Here is a 21953-nt window from a genome sequence, read left to right on the forward strand (position 1 = left end):
TTCAGAGCCAAATTTATACTGGTGAAACAAAAACACACTAAATTCTGGATTTGCACAGATTTTAGTGTGTTGTGGTTTCAGAAGTAGAAAGGCCAGCTTCTTTCACATTTGGAGGTACCCAAAACCTCTGAACGCACGTCTAGTCAGCAATAACTATTGCGTCCTGGAATGTTTTCAATAAGGTCCTGATATACAAATGGTGAGACCAATTTCGTAAAGTTGCATAATTCACAATATATTCAATATTCCACATTTTGTCTCATACCTCTAACATATCAATAAAGCACAATAAAAAGTGTATATACAAATATAATGTTTATATACATGTAAACTGTACAATTTGTACATATAATTGGAAGTTCTAAGATGACTAAAAACATACATAAGTCATATATTCGAAAGGGAGTGTATATTCAGTTGGTTCCAGAAACATCAATGGAGTTGTCTTGGGAGCCCATAGTAAATAATCTGCTATTTTCTAGCAGCGTTCAAAGACTTTATACAAGTCTGGAAGATTGGCAAGTTGTAGAATAGTTCCATCTTCTGCAAAAGGTTTTGGAGGAAGAAGGTGGGTGCGGAAGCATTTATACAAAATGTGTTCGGTTGTCCATCTCCAGGATGCTGAGCCAAATCCTGGGTTATTGTCCTAAAGAGATAACCAATGATATTATAAAGACGTTTAAAGGGATCGGAAACACCAACATTTTTGGATATTACATATAATTTTAAACAACTTTTATTATCAAATATACTTAATTCTCTTGTTATCCTTTACACTTAAAGGGACAGTATACTATAAAATTGTTTTTCCCTTAATGCCTTTCCAATAACAACATTTACCAGATGCAGAGTATAAAATGTATGAGATTTGCTTTTTAAGATTTGGGTATATGAATGAGCTGATTTTGTGTTTTGAAGCCACAGCCTAATAAAATGGGTTGAGCTTGTAGGTATAATCAGATCTCATTACTTTATCACATTGTGTACATATACCTGCTTCTTTATCTTATATCTGTCCATAAACCAATCACCAATACTTGGAGAGAACAATGGAAAAACAGAATTTATGTTTACCTGATAAATTTCTTTCTCCAACGGTGTGTCCGGTCCACGGCGTCATCCTTACTTGTGGGATATTCTCTTCCCCAACAGGAAATGGCAAAGAGCCCAGCAAAGCTGGTCACATGATCCCTCCTAGGCTCCGCCTACCCCAGTCATTCGACCGACGTTAAGGAGGAATATTTGCATAGGAGAAACCATATGGTACCGTGGTGACTGTAGTTAAAGAAAATAAATTATCAGACCTGATTAAAAAACCAGGGCGGGCCGTGGACCGGACACACCGTTGGAGAAAGAAATTTATCAGGTAAACATAAATTCTGTTTTCTCCAACATAGGTGTGTCCGGTCCACGGCGTCATCCTTACTTGTGGGAACCAATACCAAAGCTTTAGGACACGGATGAAGGGAGGGAGCAAATCAGGTCACCTAAATGGAAGGCACCACGGCTTGCAAAACCTTTCTCCCAAAAATAGCCTCAGAAGAAGCAAAAGTATCAAACTTGTAAAATTTGGTAAAAGTGTGCAGTGAAGACCAAGTCGCTGCCCTACATATCTGATCAACAGAAGCCTCGTTCTTGAAGGCCCATGTGGAAGCCACAGCCCTAGTGGAATGAGCTGTGATTCTTTCGGGAGGCTGCCGTCCGGCAGTCTCGTAAGCCAATCTGATGATGCTTTTAATCCAAAAAGAGAGAGAGGTAGAAGTTGCTTTTTGACCTCTCCTTTTACCTGAATAAACAACAAACAAGGAAGATGTTTGTCTAAAATCCTTTGTAGCATCTAAATAAAATTTTAGAGCGCAAACAACATCCAAATTGTGCAACAAGCGTTCCTTCTTTGAAACTGGTTTCGGACACAGAGAAGGTACGATAATCTCCTGGTTAATATTTTTGTTAGAAACAACTTTTGGAAGAAAACCAGGTTTAGTACGTAAAACCACCTTATCTGCATGGAACACCAGATAAGGAGGAGAACACTGCAGAGCAGATAATTCTGAAACTCTTCTAGCAGAAGAAATTGCAACTAAAAACAAAACTTTCCAAGATAATAACTTAATATCAACGGAATGTAAGGGTTCAAACGGAACCCCCTGAAGAACTGAAAGAACCAAATTGAGACTCCAAGGAGGAGTCAAAGGTTTGTAAACAGGCTTGATTCTAACCAGAGCCTGAACAAAGGCTTGAACATCTGGCACAGCTGCCAGTTTTTTGTGAAGTAACACCGACAAGGCAGAAATCTGTCCCTTCAGGGAACTTGCCGATAATCCTTTTTCCAATCCTTCTTGAAGGAAGGATAGAATCCTAGGAATCTTAACCTTGTCCCAAGGGAATCCTTTAGATTCACACCAACAGATATATTTTTTCCAAATTTTGTGGTAAATCTTTCTAGTTACAGGCTTTCTGGCCTTAACAAGAGTATCGATAACAGAATCTGAGAAACCTCGCTTCGATAAAATCAAGCGTTCAATCTCCAAGCAGTCAGCTGGAGTGAAACCAGATTCGGATGTTCGAACGGACCCTGAACAAGAAGGTCTCGTCTCAAAGGTAGCTTCCAAGGTGGAGCCGATGACATATTCACCAGATCTGCATACCAAGTCCTGCGTGGCCACGCAGGAGCTATCAAGATCACCGACGCCCTCTCCTGATTGATCCTGGCTACCAGCCTGGGGATGAGAGGAAACGGCGGGAACACATAAGCTAGTTTGAAGGTCCAAGGTGCTACTAGTGCATCCACTAGAGCCGCCTTGGGATCCCTGGATCTGGACCCGTAGCAAGGAACTTTGAAGTTCTGACGAGAGGCCATCAGATCCATGTCTGGAATGCCCCATAGTTGAGTGACTTGGGCAAAGATTTCCGGATGGAGTTCCCACTCCCCCGGATGCAATGTCTGACGACTCAGAAAATCCGCTTCCCAATTTTCCACTCCCGGGATGTGGATAGCAGACAGGTGGCAGGAGTGAGACTCCGCCCATAGAATAATCTTGGTCACTTCTTCCATCGCTAGGGAACTCCTTGTTCCCCCCTGATGGTTGATGTACGCAACAGTCGTCATGTTGTCTGATTGAAACCGTATGAACTTGGTCCTCGCTAGCTGAGGCCAAGCCTTGAGAGCATTGAATATCGCTCTCAGTTCCAGAATATTTATCGGTAGAAGAGATTCTTCCCGAGACCAAAGACCCTGAGCTTTCAGGGATCCCCAGACCGCGCCCCAGCCCATCAGACTGGCGTCGGTCGTGACAATGACCCACTCTGGTCTGCGGAATGTCATCCCTCGTGACAGGTTGTCCAGGGACAGCCACCAACGGAGTGAGTCTCTGGTCCTCTGATTTACTTGTATCTTTGGAGACAAGTCTGTATAGTCCCCATTCCACTGACTGAGCATGCACAGTTGTAATGGTCTTAGATGAATGCGCGCAAAAGGAACTATGTCCATTGCCGCTACCATCAACCCGATCACTTCCATGCACTGAGCTACGGAAGGAAGAGGAACGGAATGAAGTATCCGACAAGAGTCCAGAAGTTTTGTTTTTCTGGCCTCTGTTAGAAAAATCCTCATTTCTGAGGAGTCTATAATTGTTCCCAAGAAGGGAACCCTTGTTGACGGGGATAGAGAACTCTTTTCCACGTTCACTTTCCAGCCGTGAGATCTGAGAAAGGCCAGGACGATGTCCGTGTGAGCCTTTGCTCGAGGGAGGGACGACGCTTGAATCAGAATGTCGTCCAGGTAAGGTACTACTGCAATGCCCCTTGGTCTTAGCACCGCTAGAAGGGACCCTAGTACCTTTGTGAAAATCCTTGGAGCAGTGGCTAATCCGAAAGGAAGCGCCACAAACTGGTAATGTTTGTCCAGGAATGCAAACCTTAGGAACCGATGATGTTCCTTGTGGATAGGAATATGTAGATACGCATCCTTTAAATCCACCGTGGTCATGAATTGACCTTCCTGGATGGAAGGAAGGATAGTTCGAATGGTTTCCATCTTGAACGATGGGACCTTGAGAAATTTGTTTAAGATCTTGAGATCTAAGATTGGTCTGAACGTTCCCTCTTTTTTGGGAACTATGAACAGATTGGAGTAGAACCCCATCCCTTGTTCTCTTAATGGAACAGGATGAATCACTCCCATTTTTAACAGGTCTTCTACACAATGTAAGAACGCCTGTCTTTTTATGTGGTCTGAAGACAACTGAGACCTGTGGAACCTCCCCCTTGGGGGAAGTCCCTTGAATTCCAGAAGATAACCCTGGGAGACTATTTCTAGCGCCCAAGGATCCAGAACATCTCTTGCCCAAGCCTGAGCGAAGAGAGAGAGTCTGCCCCCCACCAGATCCGGTCCCGGATCGGGGGCCAATATTTCATGCTGTCTTGGTAGCAGTGACAGGTTTCTTGGCCTGCTTTCCCTTGTTCCAGCCTTGCATTGGTCTCCAAGCTGGCTTGGCTTGAGAAGTATTACCCTCTTGCTTAGAGGACGTAGCACTTTGGGCTGGTCCGTTTTTACGAAAGGGACGAAAATTAGGTCTATTTTTTGCCTTGAAAGGCCGATCCTGAGGAAGGGCGTGGCCCTTACCCCCAGTGATATCAGAGATAATCTCTTTCAAGTCAGGGCCAAACAGCGTTTTCCCCTTGAAAGGAATGTTTAATAGCTTGTTCTTGGAAGACGCATCAGCCGACCAAGATTTCAACCAAAGCGCTCTGCGCGCCACAATAGCAAACCCAGAATTCTTAGCCGCTAACCTAGCCAATTGCAAAGTGGCGTCTAGAGTGAAAGAATTAGCCAATTTGAGAGCATTGATTCTGTCCATAATCTCCTCATAAGGAGGAGAATCACTATCGAGCACCTTTATCAGTTCATCAAACCAGAAATATGCAGCTGTAGTGACAGGGACAATGCATGAAATGGGTTGTAGAAGGTAACCTTGCTGAACAAACATCTTTTTAAGCAAACCTTCTAATTTTTTATCCATAGGATCTTTGAAAGCACAACTATCCTCTATGGGTATAGTGGTGCGTTTGTTTAAAGTAGAAACCGCTCCCTCGACCTTGGGGACTGACTGCCATAAGTCCTTTCTGGGGTCGACCATAGGAAACAATTTTTTAAATATGGGGGGAGGGACGAAAGGAATACCGGGCCTTTCCCATTCTTTATTAACAATGTCCGCCACCCGCTTGGGTATAGGAAAAGCTTCTGGGAGCCCCGGCACCTCTAGGAACTTGTCCATTTTACATAGTTTCTCTGGGATGACCAACTTTTCACAATCATCCAGAGTGGATAATACCTCCTTAAGCAAAATGCGGAGATGTTCCAACTTAAATTTAAATGTAATCACATCAGATTCAGCCTGATGAGAAATGTTCCCTGAATCAGTAATTTCTCCCTCAGACAAAACCTCCCTGGCCCCCTCAGATTGGGTTAGGGGCCCTTCAGAGATATTAATATCAGCGTCGTCATGCTCTTCAGTAACTAAAACAGAGCAGCCACGCTTACGCTGACAAGGGTTCATTTTGGCTAAAATGTTTTTGACAGAATTATCCATTACAGCCGTTAATTGTTGCATAGTAAGGAGTATTGGCGCGCTAGATGTACTAGGGGCCTCCTGAGTGGGCAAGACTCGTGTAGACGAAGGAGGGAATGATGCAGTACCATGCTTACTCCCCTCACTTGAGGAATCATCTTGGGCATCATTGTCATTATCACATAAATCACATTTATTTAAATGAATAGGAATTCTGGCTTCCCCACATTCAGAACACAGTCTATCTGGTAGTTCAGACATGTTAAACAGGCATAAACTTGATAAGAAAGTACAAAAAAACGTTTTAAAATAAAACCGTTACTGTCACTTTAAATTTTAAACTGAACACACTTTATTACTGCAATTGCGAAAAAACATGAAGGAATTGTTCAAAATTCACCAAATTTTCACCACAGTGTCTTAAAGCCTTAAAAATATTGCACACCAAATTTGGAAGCTTTAACCCTTAAAATAACGGAACCGGAGCCGTTTTAAGCTTTAACCCCTTTACAGTCCCTGGTATCTGCTTTGCTGAGACCCAACCAAACCCAAAGGGGAATACGATACCAAATGACGCCTTCAGAAAGTCTTTTCTAAGTATCAGAGCTCCTCTCACATGCGACTGCATGCCATGCCTCTCAAAAACAAGTGCGCCACACCGGCGCGAAAATGAGACTCTGCTTATGCTTTGGGAAAGCCCCTAAGAAAGAAGGTGTCTAATACAGTGCCTGCCGATATTATTATATCAAAATACCCAGATAAAATGATTCCTCAAGGCTAAATGTGTGTTAATAATGAATCGATTTAGCCCAGAAAAGTCTACAGTCTAAATAAGCCCTTGTGAAGCCCTTATTTACGATCGTAATAAACATGGCTTACCGGATCCCATAGGGAAAATGACAGCTTCCAGCATTACATCGTCTTGTTAGAATGTGTCATACCTCAAGCAGCAAGAGACTGCACACTGTTCCCCCAACTGAAGTTAATTGCTCTCAACAGTCCTGTGTGGAACAGCCATGGATTTTAGTTACGGTTGCTAAAATCATTTTCCTCATACAAACAGAAATCTTCATCTCTTTTCTGTTTCTGAGTAAATAGTACATACCAGCACTATTTCAAAATAACAAACTCTTGATTGAATAATAAAAAACTACAGTTAAACACTAAAAAACTCTAAGCCATCTCCGTGGAGATGTTGCCTGTACAACGGCAAAGAGAATGACTGGGGTAGGCGGAGCCTAGGAGGGATCATGTGACCAGCTTTGCTGGGCTCTTTGCCATTTCCTGTTGGGGAAGAGAATATCCCACAAGTAAGGATGACGCCGTGGACCGGACACACCTATGTTGGAGAAATTAACATTTTATTACCTTGTATAACCCACTGGGAGTGTAATTTCTTCTACTGTCTGTGTTTACACAGCTTTGCCTCAAGGCCAAAAACTTTCAGGATGGGTGGGGATACCACAGGCTAAATAAACTAATTCAAATGCCAATATAAGGTTAATGGAAATACTTGTAAACAATTTAATACATTCCAGCAGGTAAAGTACAGGTAAATACAGATTCTGAAAATATAATTAATTTCAAAATGGTCATTTATAATTATAAGATTCACCAAGTGGTACTTATGCCATCAATCGATCCCAATACAATCCATTAGAAAAGCTGTGTAAAAACGCGGACCTACATGTTCAGACAACTACTGTTTTAAGTTATGCAAATCCAAGGACCTCTGTTTTAATCAGTGAAACTAAAAAGTATGTGCAAGTAAGCTAGTTAAATAAAATAAACTACGAGACAAATAAAAAAGTGAACTGTGTGTTTAACCGCTCTAAAAAGGGGTTAAACGCATTGTTAAAGGGACAGTCTACACAAAAATTGTTATTGTTTAAAAAGATAGATAATGCCTTTACTACCATTCTTCAGCTTTGCACAACCAACATTGTTAAATTAGCATACTTTATAACATTTAAACCTCTAAATGTCTGCCTGTTTCAAAGGCTCTTTTGACAGCTTCTTAATCACATGCTTTTTTTATTTGCTTTTCACAACAGGAGACTGCTAGTTCATGTGGGACATATATATATAACAATGTGTTCACACCTGGGAAGTTATTTAAGAGTTAGCACAACAGAGTACTAAATACAACTCAATAGATTTTAAATAGTCCCAGTCATGTGATCAGGGGGCTTTCAGAAGATGCATAGATACAAGGTAATCACAGAGGTAAAAAGTATATTAATATAACTGTTGGTTGTTCAAAACTGGGGAATGGGTAATAAAGGGATTATCTATCCTTTAAAACAATAAAAAAAATCTATTGTAGACTGCCCCTTTAAATGGATACTAAACATTTTTTTTCTTTCATGATTCAGATAGAAAGTTGCTTAAAATTGCATGTTCTAATTTACTCCTATTATCATTTTTTCTTTGTTCTCTTGGTATCTTTATTTGAAAAGCAAGAATTTAAGCTTAGGAGCCAGCCCATTTTTGGTTCAGCACCTGGATGGCGCATGCTGATTGGTGGCTGTCGAACATATTCACTAACCACAGGCAAACCACTAATTTAACATTATTCCAACAATCTATACCACAATTCCAAAATATATTACCGAGGATTTTTCAGATTCTTCCAGTATATATTGCTTCCTCAGTGAGTAAAACATGGAACATTCTTTGCTAAAACTCTCAAAACATTCTCTCTCGTCATCCCAATTAATCTATAGCGAGAAAAATACGGAAAAAATAGATTAGAACATTTAAAAAAAAAAGCTTAAATCAAATAAATAGCTGTTTATTATTTTTCTGATGTTATTTTTTCTGCTTCTGGTAAAGCCAAATGGCGCCAGATCCTAAAGGAACTGGCAAAAAATGGTGTGAGATACAACAAACCTGCCAACTTCAATTCTGAACTTAAAGTGAAAGTAAACTATCCACAACCTCTGCCGCAACGAAAAATACATCTTAAAATAAGTTAAGTTTCATTCATGAGTTGTTAAAAATGTTCTATATGTATTACATTATTTTACCTTACAAGCCACAACCCTATATCGCCGTTCCTCTGCCCGCCTCCAAAAATAAATGTCTTGTGTGATGATGAATATTTTATTGGTCCCCCACCTTTAATTGTGCATGCGTCTCTTAAATGAATTTACTCCCTGTATAGAAATGCGTTTATGAGACACGCATGCGCATTGACCTCAACAGGGAAACCCAGCTAAAACCAGGAAATGAGCGGGAGTGGAGGAACCTACAAGACGGTATGAACGATCAAACATTAGAACTTTCTAAATTATAACGAATGTTAAAAAAAAAAAAAAGTTAGCGACTATGGGCTCTATTTAACAAGCTCCGTATGGAGCTTGATGGCCCCTGTTTCTGGCGAGTCTTCAGGCTCGCCAGAAACAGTAGTTATTTAGCAGCAGTCACAAAGACCGCTGCTCCATAACCTGTCCGCCTTCTCTGAGCTGCTTGTGAGCTGCTGGTGCAATGCTGAATGCGTATTGCTCGCCATATTCAGCGAGGTCTGGCCAGACCTTGATAAATATGGGCCTATATATATATATATATATATATATATATATATATATATATATATATATATATATATATATATATATATATTGTGAATACATGGCATTAATACTGTTTGTGAAAATTTACTTTCACTTTAACATTTGAATTAGTTTTACTTTTTTTTTTGGTCTACAATATAGTTTGTTTTTTTTCAGGGAGCATAGAGACAGTAAACACCTTGAGATTTTTTATTTAAAATGTTTTGTAATGCATAATAAAACAACTTTGCAATACAATTTTCATTATTTAATTTCCCCCCTTATCATGTAATATCACTCTTTGGTCCCTAATTGGCTTTTATCAGATAACTGCAAAACAATGAATATATTCCCCTCGTATGCAATGCACAAAGGTTAGAAATTCTACAGAATAAAAGTTTACTTATCCATTGAGCATGTTTTATTAAAATAATAGCATTAATTGCATTATTATTAGTGCCACAACTCAGAAAACAATATTTATGCTTACCTGATAAATTATTTTCTTTCCTGGCATTGAGAGTCCACAAATCCATTCAATTACTAGTGGGAATTCAACTCCTGGCCACCAGGTGGAGGCAAAGAACACCCAGCAAAGCTTTAAAGGGCCATAATACCCAAATGTTTAAACACTTGAAAGTGATGCAGCATAGCTGTAAAAAGCTGACTAGAAAATATCTCCTGAACATCTCTATGTAAAAAAGAAAGATATTTTACTTCAAAAGTTCCTCAGTAGCCACATTCCATTGTAAAGGATTTCTAAGCAGCATTTTAGTGTGTCTGTCCTGGGACAGCTTAGGGGATGAGCCTCGTGAACTCTCATATTATTTCACCAATCAGGTAAAGGAAGCTTACTATGAAATCTCATGAGAGTTAAGTCAAATCTCATGAGATCACAGTAAGAGTTCATGACCTCAGCACTGCTGCTGCTGATTGGCTGCTGTTCATTTCTTCATTTTTTTTTTTTTTTTTACCTGCAGCAGGGAGCAGGTGAAGTATAACTTTTTACACAGAACTTACTATACTGAGCTGAGGAGATTGTGAGGTAAAATATCTTCCTTTTTTACATAGAGATGCTCAGGTGATATTTTCCTGTCAGCTTTTTACAGTTGTACTGCATCAGTTTCAAGTGATTTAGCATATGAGTATTATGTCCCTTTAAGTATCCTCCCACTTCCCACAATCCCGTCATTTGGCCAAGGGAATAAGGAAATAGAAGAGGACAAAAAGGGTATATAGGTGTCTGAAGTTTAGAAAACGACAAATAATATAAGCCATATAATTTTTTTTACTAGTGGGAACCAATACCCAAGCTAGAGGACACATAATGGAAGGGATGGAGAACAAGAAAGGCGGACCTAAACAGAAGGCGCCACCTCTTGAAGAACCGTCCTCCCAAAGAAAGCCTCAGCTGAGTGAAAAGTATATAATTTGTAAAATGTGGAAAAAGTATGCAACGAGGACCAAGTGGCCACCTTGCATATTAGTTCCACAGAAGTCTCATTTTTAAAGGCCCAGGAAGAGGAGACCGCAATAGTGGAGAGAGCCGAAATTCTCTCAGGAGGCTAATGTCCAGTTGTTTCATAAGCCAACCAATAACAATTCTTCAACCAAAAAGAAAAAAGTATAAAGAAGTGGCTATCTGACCCTTACACTTACCTGAGAAAACAACAAAAAGGGCAGTAATTGCATTAGTTGCCTGCAGTGCAACAGACGTACCTTCTAAGAAGGATTAGGATAGAACAAAGGAACGACAATTTCCTGAATGATATTTGCGGTCCGACACTACCTTAGGAAGAAATCCCTAATTAGTACAAGGACCGCCTTATCCGCATGAAAAATAAGGAATGGGTATCACACTGCAGAGCCGAAGCCCAGAAACTCAGCGAGCAGAAGGAATAGGGAGAAGAAACAAAAACTTTCCAAGATAACAATATCAAAAAAGTGCATAGGCTCAAACGTAGCCTGCTGCAGACCCTAAGAACAAGATAAAGGCTTCATGGAGGCGTAACAGGTGTAAACACAGGTGTGAGTCTGACGAAGGTCTGAACAAAGGGTTGAACATCTGACAGGTTTGCCATACATTTAAGCGAAAGAAATGACAAAGATCTTGATCCTTCAGAGAACTGACTAACAAGCCTTTCTCCAGGCCCTTCTAGAGAAAAAAGACAGAAAGCAGGGAAAACTTACCCTACTCCGAGAGAAGCCCCTAGATTTGCGTCAATAAAGGAATTTACATCACCCTTTATGAAAAATCCTGCAAGATACTGGACTATGAGCCCGAAGCAAGTTATCAAATAACCTTTTCTGAAAAACCACGCCTAGACAAAACTAGGCGTTCGATCTGTAAGCAGTCAGCTTTAGAGAAAACTAGGATTGTTTTATGAGGTTCATAATGACTCACCTTTTAACTTCAGTCTGATTTTACTCAGACTCCCTTACGCCATAGCATCGCTGTATACACAGCTTTTAAGCTTAGCTAGGGTTAGTACAGTGATTCAAACCATTCCAGATGAAGGAAGGGACCTTGAAATAGAAGGTCCTTCCTCAAAGGCAATTTCCACAGGGAAAAATATGACATCAAGGAGCATAAGCAAGGTCTAAAGGAAGGTCTACACCTTGGAAGTGTTTGTTCAGAAAGACAAACCGCAGGAATCAGAATGTTCTTTGTGATGTACGCATCCTTCAGGTCTATGGTAGTCCTGAATTGACTCTCTTGAACCAAAGGGATAATAGAACAGAAAACCTCCATTTTGAAGGACGGAATTCTGAGAAATCTGTTGAGACACGGAGGTCTAAAATGGATCTAAAAGTTCCCTCTTTCTTGGAAACCACAGAGAGGATGGAATAGATCCTTGATCTTGTTCCACCAGAGGAACTAGGACATTTACTACTAGATAAGAGAGATCCTTTACACAGATTAAAAAAAGCCTCTCCTGAATCTGGTCTGCGGATAATCTTTACAGGTAAAATCTGAGTCAGGGACAACAAGATTAGATCCTATCCTGTATTCCTGGGATACTACCTCCACTGCCCAATGACTCTGTGACGTTGCAAACCCCAGTCTACTGAAAGAAGGAAACCTGTCCCCCACATAATCCATGCTTGGACCAGGGGAGGACCCTTCATGCTGAATTATTCTCATAGGAAGGCTTCTTAGATTGCTGTCTTAGATTGCTGCATGAGGTCTTGTCTTGCTCAGGTTTATAATTCTTCCCTTACCATTATAGGGGATGAAACCGGAAACTCTCAGTTATGAAGCTTAACCACTGTGCTATTTGAGCAGCACCTTGACGACCCTAGGGACTACACTTATAGTCCTGAGGAAGGAAAGCCTCATTTCCACCTAGAAATGAATACAGCCAAACAATGATTTTTTTTATTATTATCATGAAAGAATAACATCTCAATATGAGGATAATAAAATTGTATTCCTATAAACAGGAATAAATATACTAGTGTTCTAAAAACACTAGGAATCATAGTAATATACATAAAATCATACATAAGAAGATAACAATATTTCTAGAATAAAACATAGAAATTAAAATATTAGAGTCCAAAAAGCACTAACAAATTGAGCATGAAACATTAAAACATGTCATGGGCATAAGTAAATATCACCTCAATATGAGAAAAATGAAATTGTATTCTTAAAAACATAGAAATAACTATATATTAGTGTCCTAAAAACACTAAGACGTGAAGTATAATATGCTGAAACTATACTAGACACAGAGGTAAGATAAAAATGTAATTACAGAGTCCCTGTTCAAAAAATTAGAACTATATTAAGAAATAATATACGTCTTACAGAGTGCAACAGTCTAAAAAGAAAGAGATTGAAAATAAAAAGCGTACACATAAATATAAAAATGTGAATAAATTATAGTAAGCCCTTCAAGGAAATATAGATAAAATAAAATGAACATGTATTTTCAGGAGAAAAGACGTCCTGAAAAATAAAAACTGCAAGGCATATTTCTTAATTGTAAAATAAAAATAATCCCAAATATTTTATATTCCACCCAAAAAAATCATTTCTCGTACTCATTGTTGCTAAGCAATACAAATATATGTACACAAACACTAGAGAGAACCGCACATTCTATAGAGTCCTCTATAGAAATGGACAGAATATAAAGCATATAACATAGTACGCTTTTTAAACATGAAAAAGCACGGAGACCACATCTTGAAAATAAACACACAGTGAAAACAATAAGGAACGCATTCGCCATAATATAATAGCAAGAAATACAAGGTCCCACATTGAGGAACGCATCCTCTGCATAAACAGTACAGAGGAAGGCACCCAAAGCATTAACTGCAGTTAAATTATACCATGTCCCCCTGGAGAAAACCTCTACAGGAGCACTCCATCTTCAAGACCTGAGTTAAAGTGCGTAACACTGCATAAAAATACAATGGCGGCACAAATAAAAACCATCAGCCCACATATAATTATGCCTAGATGGCAGAATCCAAACCCCAGCAACCTACATAGGCACTTTCTAGGGTCTCACTAGGCTGTGGATCGTTCAGCTAAACTGCCCTAGTGCAATGTCCGTAATCTAGCGAAAGACAAGCACGCGAAAAGGGCAGACCGCAGCTGCAGCGCTTATATTTTCCTGCGTCACCAGACTGTAAAAAATACAAAAGCAAGCAAGAACATAGAGAGCTTGATTAATCTTATATAAACATGGCCGGCTCTCTACTTATGTCACAGCTCTGCACTAAAAAGTCCATTATAAGTTGACACCTATGACAGACTAGGACTCTAGTAACGAGCAACTAATCAAGTTTTGTATGTCTAATTGGGTTCAGACATATACCATTACCCACAGAGGTAATTAAAAAAGGAGCCCTGCAACAATCCTGGACACCCCTAATAGAGTCCCTAATAATAAAATTTAAGACCGTAAAAACGGACCGGTAGGGATAGGAGCATGAGGGAATATTTAGTGCAGAATTCATGCTAAAATTCCTTCTCACAGAAAAACCTGTATCAGCTATAAGCCTTGCACGGTCCCCATACTCCATATAGCCTTGGTCTCGCCCAACTCTGGCGCTTCAGAAGGCAATATAAACGGATTGGATCTGGTATTTTTAACCCAGGCATCTGCTCTGCTGCAAAATATCCCAAACGGATATTAAAATAAAAAATATACCTGAGGGAAACAGGTCCCACTAGGTCCCTGATAGTCCCAGTCCTTCTTGAAAGAAAAGTTACTCCAGCCTTTGCAGGTTTCATAAAAGAAAGACCTTTATTGTACCATGGTCCACACAAAAGCAACAACGTTTCAGACCTGTGCTAGGTCCTTAGTCATATCTGCTAGTGTATATACAGAGGCTGCCTTTATACCTGTACACAGGTGTAGGTCAAAACCCATTAAGTAACAGCGCCACCTATTTGGTATTATTCATATTTCTTTACAAAAATAGGTTTCTTATATTAAAGTGACAGTGCTAAATGGGTTATACAGACAATTCTTGATACACATCAATAAAAAAAAAAAACATTTATGCTTACCTAATACATTTCTTTCTTTCTGGACATGGAGAGTCCATGACTGCATTGCAATTACTAGTGGAATATTCAACTCCTGGCCAGCAGAAGGAGGCAAAGAGCACCCCAGCAAAGCTGTTAAGTGTAACTGCCTTACCCATAACCCCCAGTCATTCAGCCAAAGGAAATGGAAAGGAAGAAAACACAAGGGTGAAAAGGTGCCTGAGGTTTACTCAAAAAAACCTGCTGAATTTAAAAAAAAAAAAGGGAGGGCGAGGTCGTGGACTCTCCATGTCCGGAATAAATACATTTATCAGATAAGCATACATTCTGTTTTCTTTCCTATGACATGGAGAGTCCACGACTGCATTACAATTACTAAAGGGGAACCAATACCCAAGCTAGAGGACACAAAATGAACAGGGAGGGAGAAAAAGGCAGGAGGACCAAAACAGAAGGCACCACTGCTTGAAGAACCTTTCTCCCAAAAGAAGCCTCACCCGAGGCAAAAGTATCAAATTTGTAGAATTTGGAAAAAGTATGCAGAGAGGACCATGCTGCCGCCTTGCAAATCTGTTCCACAGAAGCTTTATTTTTGAAAGCCCAAGAAGAGGAGGCAGCCCTAGTGGAATGAGCTGCAATTCTCTCAGGAGGCTGCTGTCCAGCAGTCTCATAAGCCAAATGAATCAAACTTCTCAACAATAGAGACAGAGCAGTAGAAGTGGCCTTCTGACCCTTACACTTTCCAGAGAAAACAACAAATAGGGCAGAAGATTGCCAAAAATCTTTAGTAGCCTGTAAGTAAAATTTTAGAGCCCTCACAACATCCAAGTTATGCAAAAGACGTTCATTCCTGATTAATGTTTCAATCCAACACCACCTTAGGGACCTGTTGCATCATAGGAAGCAACAGGTTTAAACACATGCATGATTCTAACCAGGGCCTGTACAAAGGCTTTAACATCTGGGAGGTCCGCCAGACGTTTGTGCAAAAGGATAAATAACGCAGAAATCTGACCCTTTAGGGTACTGACCGATAAAACCCTTAACCAGTCCATCCTGAAGAAAAGACAAAATCTGGGGAATCCGCACCCGGCTCCATCAGAATCCCTTAGATTCACACCAATAAAGCAGCCATGAGGGAAGGTACTACAGAAAACAGGAGCGTTACCAAAAAAGGTCACTAGATGGCAGCACAGAATAAACAGAGAAGCTTTGAGAAAATGGCATAAAAAAAACTATATAAATTTCTTAACTATATCAACATGAATATTAACAGAGGCTATGTCATATTCTATGCCCCATTGGGCAGCACAGCATCACAGATAAAGGTATTGGCCAATTTGAGAGGTTTGATCCTATCTTGGATCTCCTCTACTGTAGTTTCCTATGTAATAAGATCAGACAATGCATGGCACCAATAAGATGCAGCTCCTGCAACAGTAGCATTACTCGCTGCTGGTTGTCACTGTAATACTTGATGGATGTACATCTTTTTAAAGTAAGCCTTTAGCTTCTTGTCCATTGGGTCCTTAAAAGAGCAACTATCCTCTATAGGAATGGTAGTTCTCAAGAGTAGAATTAGCTCCTACTTTAAGAACAGTGCTCCATGAGTCACGAATAGAGTCAGCAACAGGAAACATTTTTTTAAAAACAGGGGAAGGGCAAAACGGAACCCCTGAGCAATAATTTCAGACATCTTCCTTGGGACAGGAAAAACCTTCTCAGAAGGCACAGTATGGGAAACAACTAAGGCTTGGTACGTCTGAGGAGAAAGCTGCGGCATGTCACGCACAGCAGTATCCTAATGGACACTTGGCTAAGAAGGGAGAAACAAAACTGCACAGGTAGAGCAATCTGGTTGTCTAGATTGATCCTGATCTCTATCCATAGCTTAGATAACAGGTCCCACTAGCAATTTCCAAATATAGAAATTTTTATGTAAAAAAACAAAATTTAATCTTTCAGATAAATAGTAATATTAAATAATAAATATTAAATACTAGAATGGAATTAAAATACATAAATATAACTTGAAAAAAAATGCTTCAGATGCTATTAGGGTTGCTAAAATGTGCTGTCTATAGTGTTAGAAATAGGTGTACTCATTCCATTCATGCCAAAATATGCTTTAAGTTTAATTTTACTGAAAAAATTGTGTAAATCTTTTTGTAAATTAAACACATCAATATTGCTGAAAATTGAGAAGGATAAACCTTTGTTTAATAGTGCTAATTCAGCAACCCTAATAAACATGGCATTCAGAATAAAAGCCATTTCACTTCACAAAATATTTTTTTAATGTTACGATCTTTGTACATAAAACCGCCTTATCGGCATGAAACACAAGATAAGGCGGTTCACATTGAAGAGCAGAAATTTCAGAGAAGAGCAGAAATTTCAGATAGCTAACAAAAACAGAACCTTCCAAGACAAAGGTTTGAGGTCAACAGAATCTATGGGCTCAAACCGAGCCTGTTGTAGAACTCAAAGAACAAGGTTGAGACTCCAAGGAGGAGCAACATTTCTGAACACAGGCCTGATACGAACCAGGGCCTTAACAAAAGATTGAACATCAGGAAGATTAGCCAATCTCCTATGTAGCAAAACAGATAGGGCCGAAATCTGACCCTTCAGGGAACTAGCGGATAAACCCTTATCCAATCCCTCCTGGAGGAAGGATAATAAACAGAAACCTTAAAGGGACAGTCAAGTCGAAAAAAAAACTTTAATTTTTCAAATATGGCATGTAATTTTAAACAACTTTCAAATTTACTTTTATTAACAATTTTGCTTTGTTCTCTTGGTATTCTAGTTGAAAGCAAACCTAGGAAGGTGCATATGATAATTTCTAAGCCCTTGAAGACTGCCTCTATTTTATTTACTTTTCACAGCAGGGGAGAGCAAGCTCATGTAGGCCATATAGATAGCATTGTGATCACGCCCGTGGCTAGTGGCAGACACTGCACTAATTGGCTAAAATGCAAGTCAATAGATAATAACTAAAAGTCATGTGATTAGGGGCGGTCAGAAGATGCTTAGATACAAGTTAGTCACAGAAATAAAAAGTGTATTAATATAACAGTGTTGGTTTTGCAAAACTGGGGAATGGGTAATAAAGGGATTATCTATCTTTTTAAACAACAACAATTCTGTTGTTGACTGTCCCTTTAGCTTTGTGCCAAGGAACCCCTCATTCCTCGCACCAATGAAGATAGGTCCGCCAGACCTTGTGGTAAATATGCCTCGTGACAGGCTTCCAAGCCTGGATTAAGGTATCTATGACCTTATCAGAAAAACCTCACTTCGCTAAAACTTGACGTTCAAGAGCCACGCAGTCAAGTGTAAAGAGTCTAGGTTCTGATGAAGAAAAGGACCCTGCATTAGAAGATCCTTCCGGTAATGTAACCTCCATGGAGGGAAGGACATCCTTACTAGATCTGCAAACCATATCCTTCGAGGCCATTAAGGAGCTATTAGAATCACTGTAGCCCGCTCCTGTTTGATGCGGGCTACTACACAAGGCAGTAGAGTCAATGGAGGAAAAAGACATAGGAGTTTGAACCTTCAGTGAACCGCTAATGTGTCTACCAACTCTGCTTGAGGATCTCTCGATCTCAACCCGTACCTGGGTAGTTTGGCATTGAGACAAGATGCCATGAGATCTATCTCCGGACACCCCCATCTGAAGGTTATCTCTGAAAATACCTCTGGGTGGAGGGACCATTCTCCCGGGTGAAAGGATTCTCTGCTGAGAAAATCGGCTTCCCAGTTCTCCACCCCTGGGATGTGGATCTCTGAAAGGCAACAGTTGTGGGTTTCTGCCCACTAAAGGATTTGGGATATCTCGTACATCGCTAATGAACTTCTTGTGCCTCCCTGATGCTTGATGTACACAACCAAGGTAATATTGTCCGACTGAAATCTTCTATCTATTTTGGGCGGAACTGAGCTGAGGCCAGGTACTCAGAGCCTTGAGAATCGGCCGCAGCTCAAGGATATTTATTGGTAGGGAAGACTCTTCTCGGGACCAAGAACCCTGGGCCATCCTTGAACCCCAGACTGCTCTCCAACCTGAAAGGCTGGCATTTGTAGTCACAATCTCCCAGGACGGTGTCAAGAAGCACGTTCCTAGAGATAGATGGTCCTGACAGAGCCACCAAGAGATTCTCTCTTCAGGTTGTCTAACACTATCTGCTGAGATAGGTTTAAGTGATCTCCGTTCCATTGTCTGAGTATGCAAGCAAGCAAAAGGAATAATGTCCATAGAAGACACCATCAGCCCTATCACCTCCATACACTGAGCCACCGAAGGATTTGAGGTGGATTGCAGGGAGCAGCAAGCCAAAGCTAGCTTGGAACGTCTCTGATCTGTCAAAAAGATCCTTATAGATACTGAATCGATGATGGTCCCCAGGAAAACTGGTCAGAGAACTCTTTTCTAGATTTATCTTCCACCCATGAGTCTGAAGGAGGCTCAGTAGTGATTCTGAATAAGCTCTTGACAAGGGAAAAGAGGGAGCCTGAACCAAGATATCATCCAGGTAAGGGGCTACCACGATACCTTGAGATCTGGCCACAGCTAGAAGAGTACCCAAAATCTTCGTAAATATTCTGGGGGCAGTAGCTAAGCCAAATGTAAGTGCAATGAACTGGAAATGCTGGTCCAGAAAGCCAAATCTCAGGAACTGAAAGTGATCCCTGTGGATCGGAACATGCAAAAAAGCATCCTTTAAGTCTATCGTGGTCATGAACTGTCCCTCCTGGATTAAAGGAAGGATGGACCTGATTGTCTCCATCTTAAAAAGGATGGCACTCTGAGAAATTTGTTTAGACACTAAGTCTAGGATAGGGCGAAAAAGTTCCCTCCTCCTTTGGAACTATAAAGAGATTTGAATAAAAACCTAGTCCCGTTTGAGAGGCATGTACCGGGACTATGACTCCTAGGGAGGACAGTTCCCAAACGCAATCTAGAAAGGCAGCTTTCTTTTCTGGCCTTAAGGACAGTCTGGACATTATAAATCTTTCTCTGGGAGGAAGTGCTTTGAATCCTATCCTTGGGACACTACGTCTAACACCCAAGGATCCTCAACATCCTGTCTCCAGACCTCCGAGAAAAGAGTCGATCTGCCCCCTACCTGATCGGGGGCAGCCCCTTCATGCCGATTTATTCTCGGCGGGCTTCTTGGCCTGTTTGGATATGTTAGAAGATTGAGGATGCTTCCAGGTACCCTTAGACTGTTCGGGCATGGAGGCCGACTAGGTCCGCTGAGACTTATCAGATCGAAAGGAAAGGAAAGAAAATTTGCTGGCGAGCGACCCTTTAGCCTAGGCTTCTTATCTTGTGGGAGAAAGGAACCCTTTCCTCCAGTAACAAAAGAAATGATAGAATCCAAACCCGGTCCAAATGGTACCTTTTCCTTCAAGGGCAATGAAAGGAGCCTGGATTTGGAAACAATCAGCAGACCAGGATTTTAACCATAGGGCTCTGTGAGCTAGCACCGCAAAACCTGAGGACTTAGCATTCAGACGAATAATCTGCATATTAGCATCACAGATAAAGGAATTGGCTATTCTTAGAGCCTTGATTCTGTCCTGAATATACTCTAAGGGGGGCTTAACTTCAATTAGTTCTGATAAGGAGTCACACCAATAAGAGGCTGCGCCTGCAACAGCAACCACCGCAGCCGCAGGTTAAAAAAGGAAAGCCATATGTTGGAACATTCTCCTTAAGTAACTTTCCAACATCTTATCCATTGTGTCCCTAAAGGAAGAGCCATCTTCCAACGGAATGGTAGTGCGCTTAGCGAGAGTATAAATTGCTCCGTCTACCCTTGGAACGGAACTCCACAGTTCCAAGTGAGAGTCAGGAACCGGGAACAACTTTTTCAAAAAAAGTCGAGGGAGAGAAAGGATATCCAATCTTCTTCCATTCACTGGTAATAATGCTCACCATGCGAACTTGGACTGGAAAGGTCTCGGGGGCCTTCCTATCGTCATAGATCCTGTCAAGTTTAGGAATCTTGGGTTCTTCTCTTGCGTTTTCCAGAAATAGGTAACGCGCTTAGGGCCGCCGTTACAGCAGATTTCAATTGTTAAGAAAAATCTGCAGGAAAAAAGTTACCCCCAGTAAGAGGTAAAGGCTGGCCGCAAGGGACTGCTTGTGAGATAGGAATAAATCCGGGTTGAGGGGAGAGGAGAGGCATCACCTGGAGAACAGACTCCTGAGAGGTAGAAGGCTCAGAGTGGGTTAATTTCTCAGAAGAAATAGTAATCTTAGATTCCTTCCTTTTAAAACAACCCCCAGACAGATGGAGCAGAACTGGGCTGGAGAACATACAATAGCCTCCTCACAATAAAGGCAATTATTATTAATATTAATTCCAATTGAAAAAAAGCTCAGAGAGGTAAACAGAGTCCTCCATAACTGTAGGTGTTTGATTCACCAACTGTTATGTCAAATAAGGACCGTAGTCCGCTTACCCCCTCATATAGACACAGGATAGATATTCTTACTCTGACTGGACTCTCCCTGATGCGATCAGAATTGTTAGATGCACCACAGACTCCTTGTAAGCACCGGCAGGAGGAAGAGAAGCCACATGGGGTGCAATATAACTCTGCCCCAGACTTAAGCATGCGAGTAAAGATTGTGCAGATAGAAATATCAAGCCTCAGTCTGCCATCTCTCTAGAAAAGGCCCCAGAGCCGCCATCAACCCTCACAAGTACTCCGCAAAGGAGTTAAGTCCCCACGTGTATCAAAAAAACAAAAACTCCGGCACTGGAGTATATTTTCAGACAGTGACCTAGTTAAAACAAAGGAGAAGCAGTGTAACTCGCCTACACTTATTTCCTAAGGGTAGTTAGTTAATTATCCATATGTTAACAGAGAACGTTCCCGGACACATAATGGCTCTAACCTTCACCATTACTCTCAATGAGAGATTTACATGGCTACTCCAATACCCTAGTCATTTCTTGCAGGGAATATTCCTATTAAAGAACTATTATCTATCTTCTTTGCACCTTCTCTGCCATCCTCCTCTAGTGATGAAAGGCAGAGAATGACTGGGGCGGGGGGGGGGGTAGTGGGAGGGGTATTTATAGCCTTTGGCTGCGGTGTATGTGCCTCCTCCTGGTGGTCAGGTGTTGATATTCCAACAGTTATGAATGAAGTTGTGGACTCTCCCTGCCTTTGGAAGGAAACAAGTAATCAACCCGGGTTTTCTAAATTTTATTAAAAACAGGGGCACTTTAACTCAACAAAATTTACATTTCACTCGTTGTGAAAAAATACTTAACTTTTAAACTTGACAGC

General features: G+C 40.7%; 1 protein-coding gene across 1 annotated transcript in view; it reads right to left on the reverse strand.

Annotated features, from left to right (window-relative positions):
• Nucleotides 1-296: 296 nt before the first annotated feature.
• Nucleotides 297-21953, reverse strand: part of MLH1 (mutL homolog 1) — a 65687-nt gene continuing 44030 nt past the window's right edge. The window contains exons 18-19 of the mRNA XM_053714457.1: nucleotides 8183-8290; nucleotides 297-646 (exon numbers count right to left, since the gene is read on the reverse strand). Of these exons, the coding sequence (XP_053570432.1) occupies nucleotides 479-646; nucleotides 8183-8290 (276 nt within the window). The 3' untranslated portion in view covers nucleotides 297-478. The remainder of the gene's footprint in view (nucleotides 647-8182; nucleotides 8291-21953) is intronic.

This window comes from Bombina bombina, chromosome 5, assembly GCF_027579735.1.
Source record: "Bombina bombina isolate aBomBom1 chromosome 5, aBomBom1.pri, whole genome shotgun sequence".
NCBI classification, from domain to species: domain Eukaryota; kingdom Metazoa; phylum Chordata; class Amphibia; order Anura; family Bombinatoridae; genus Bombina; species Bombina bombina.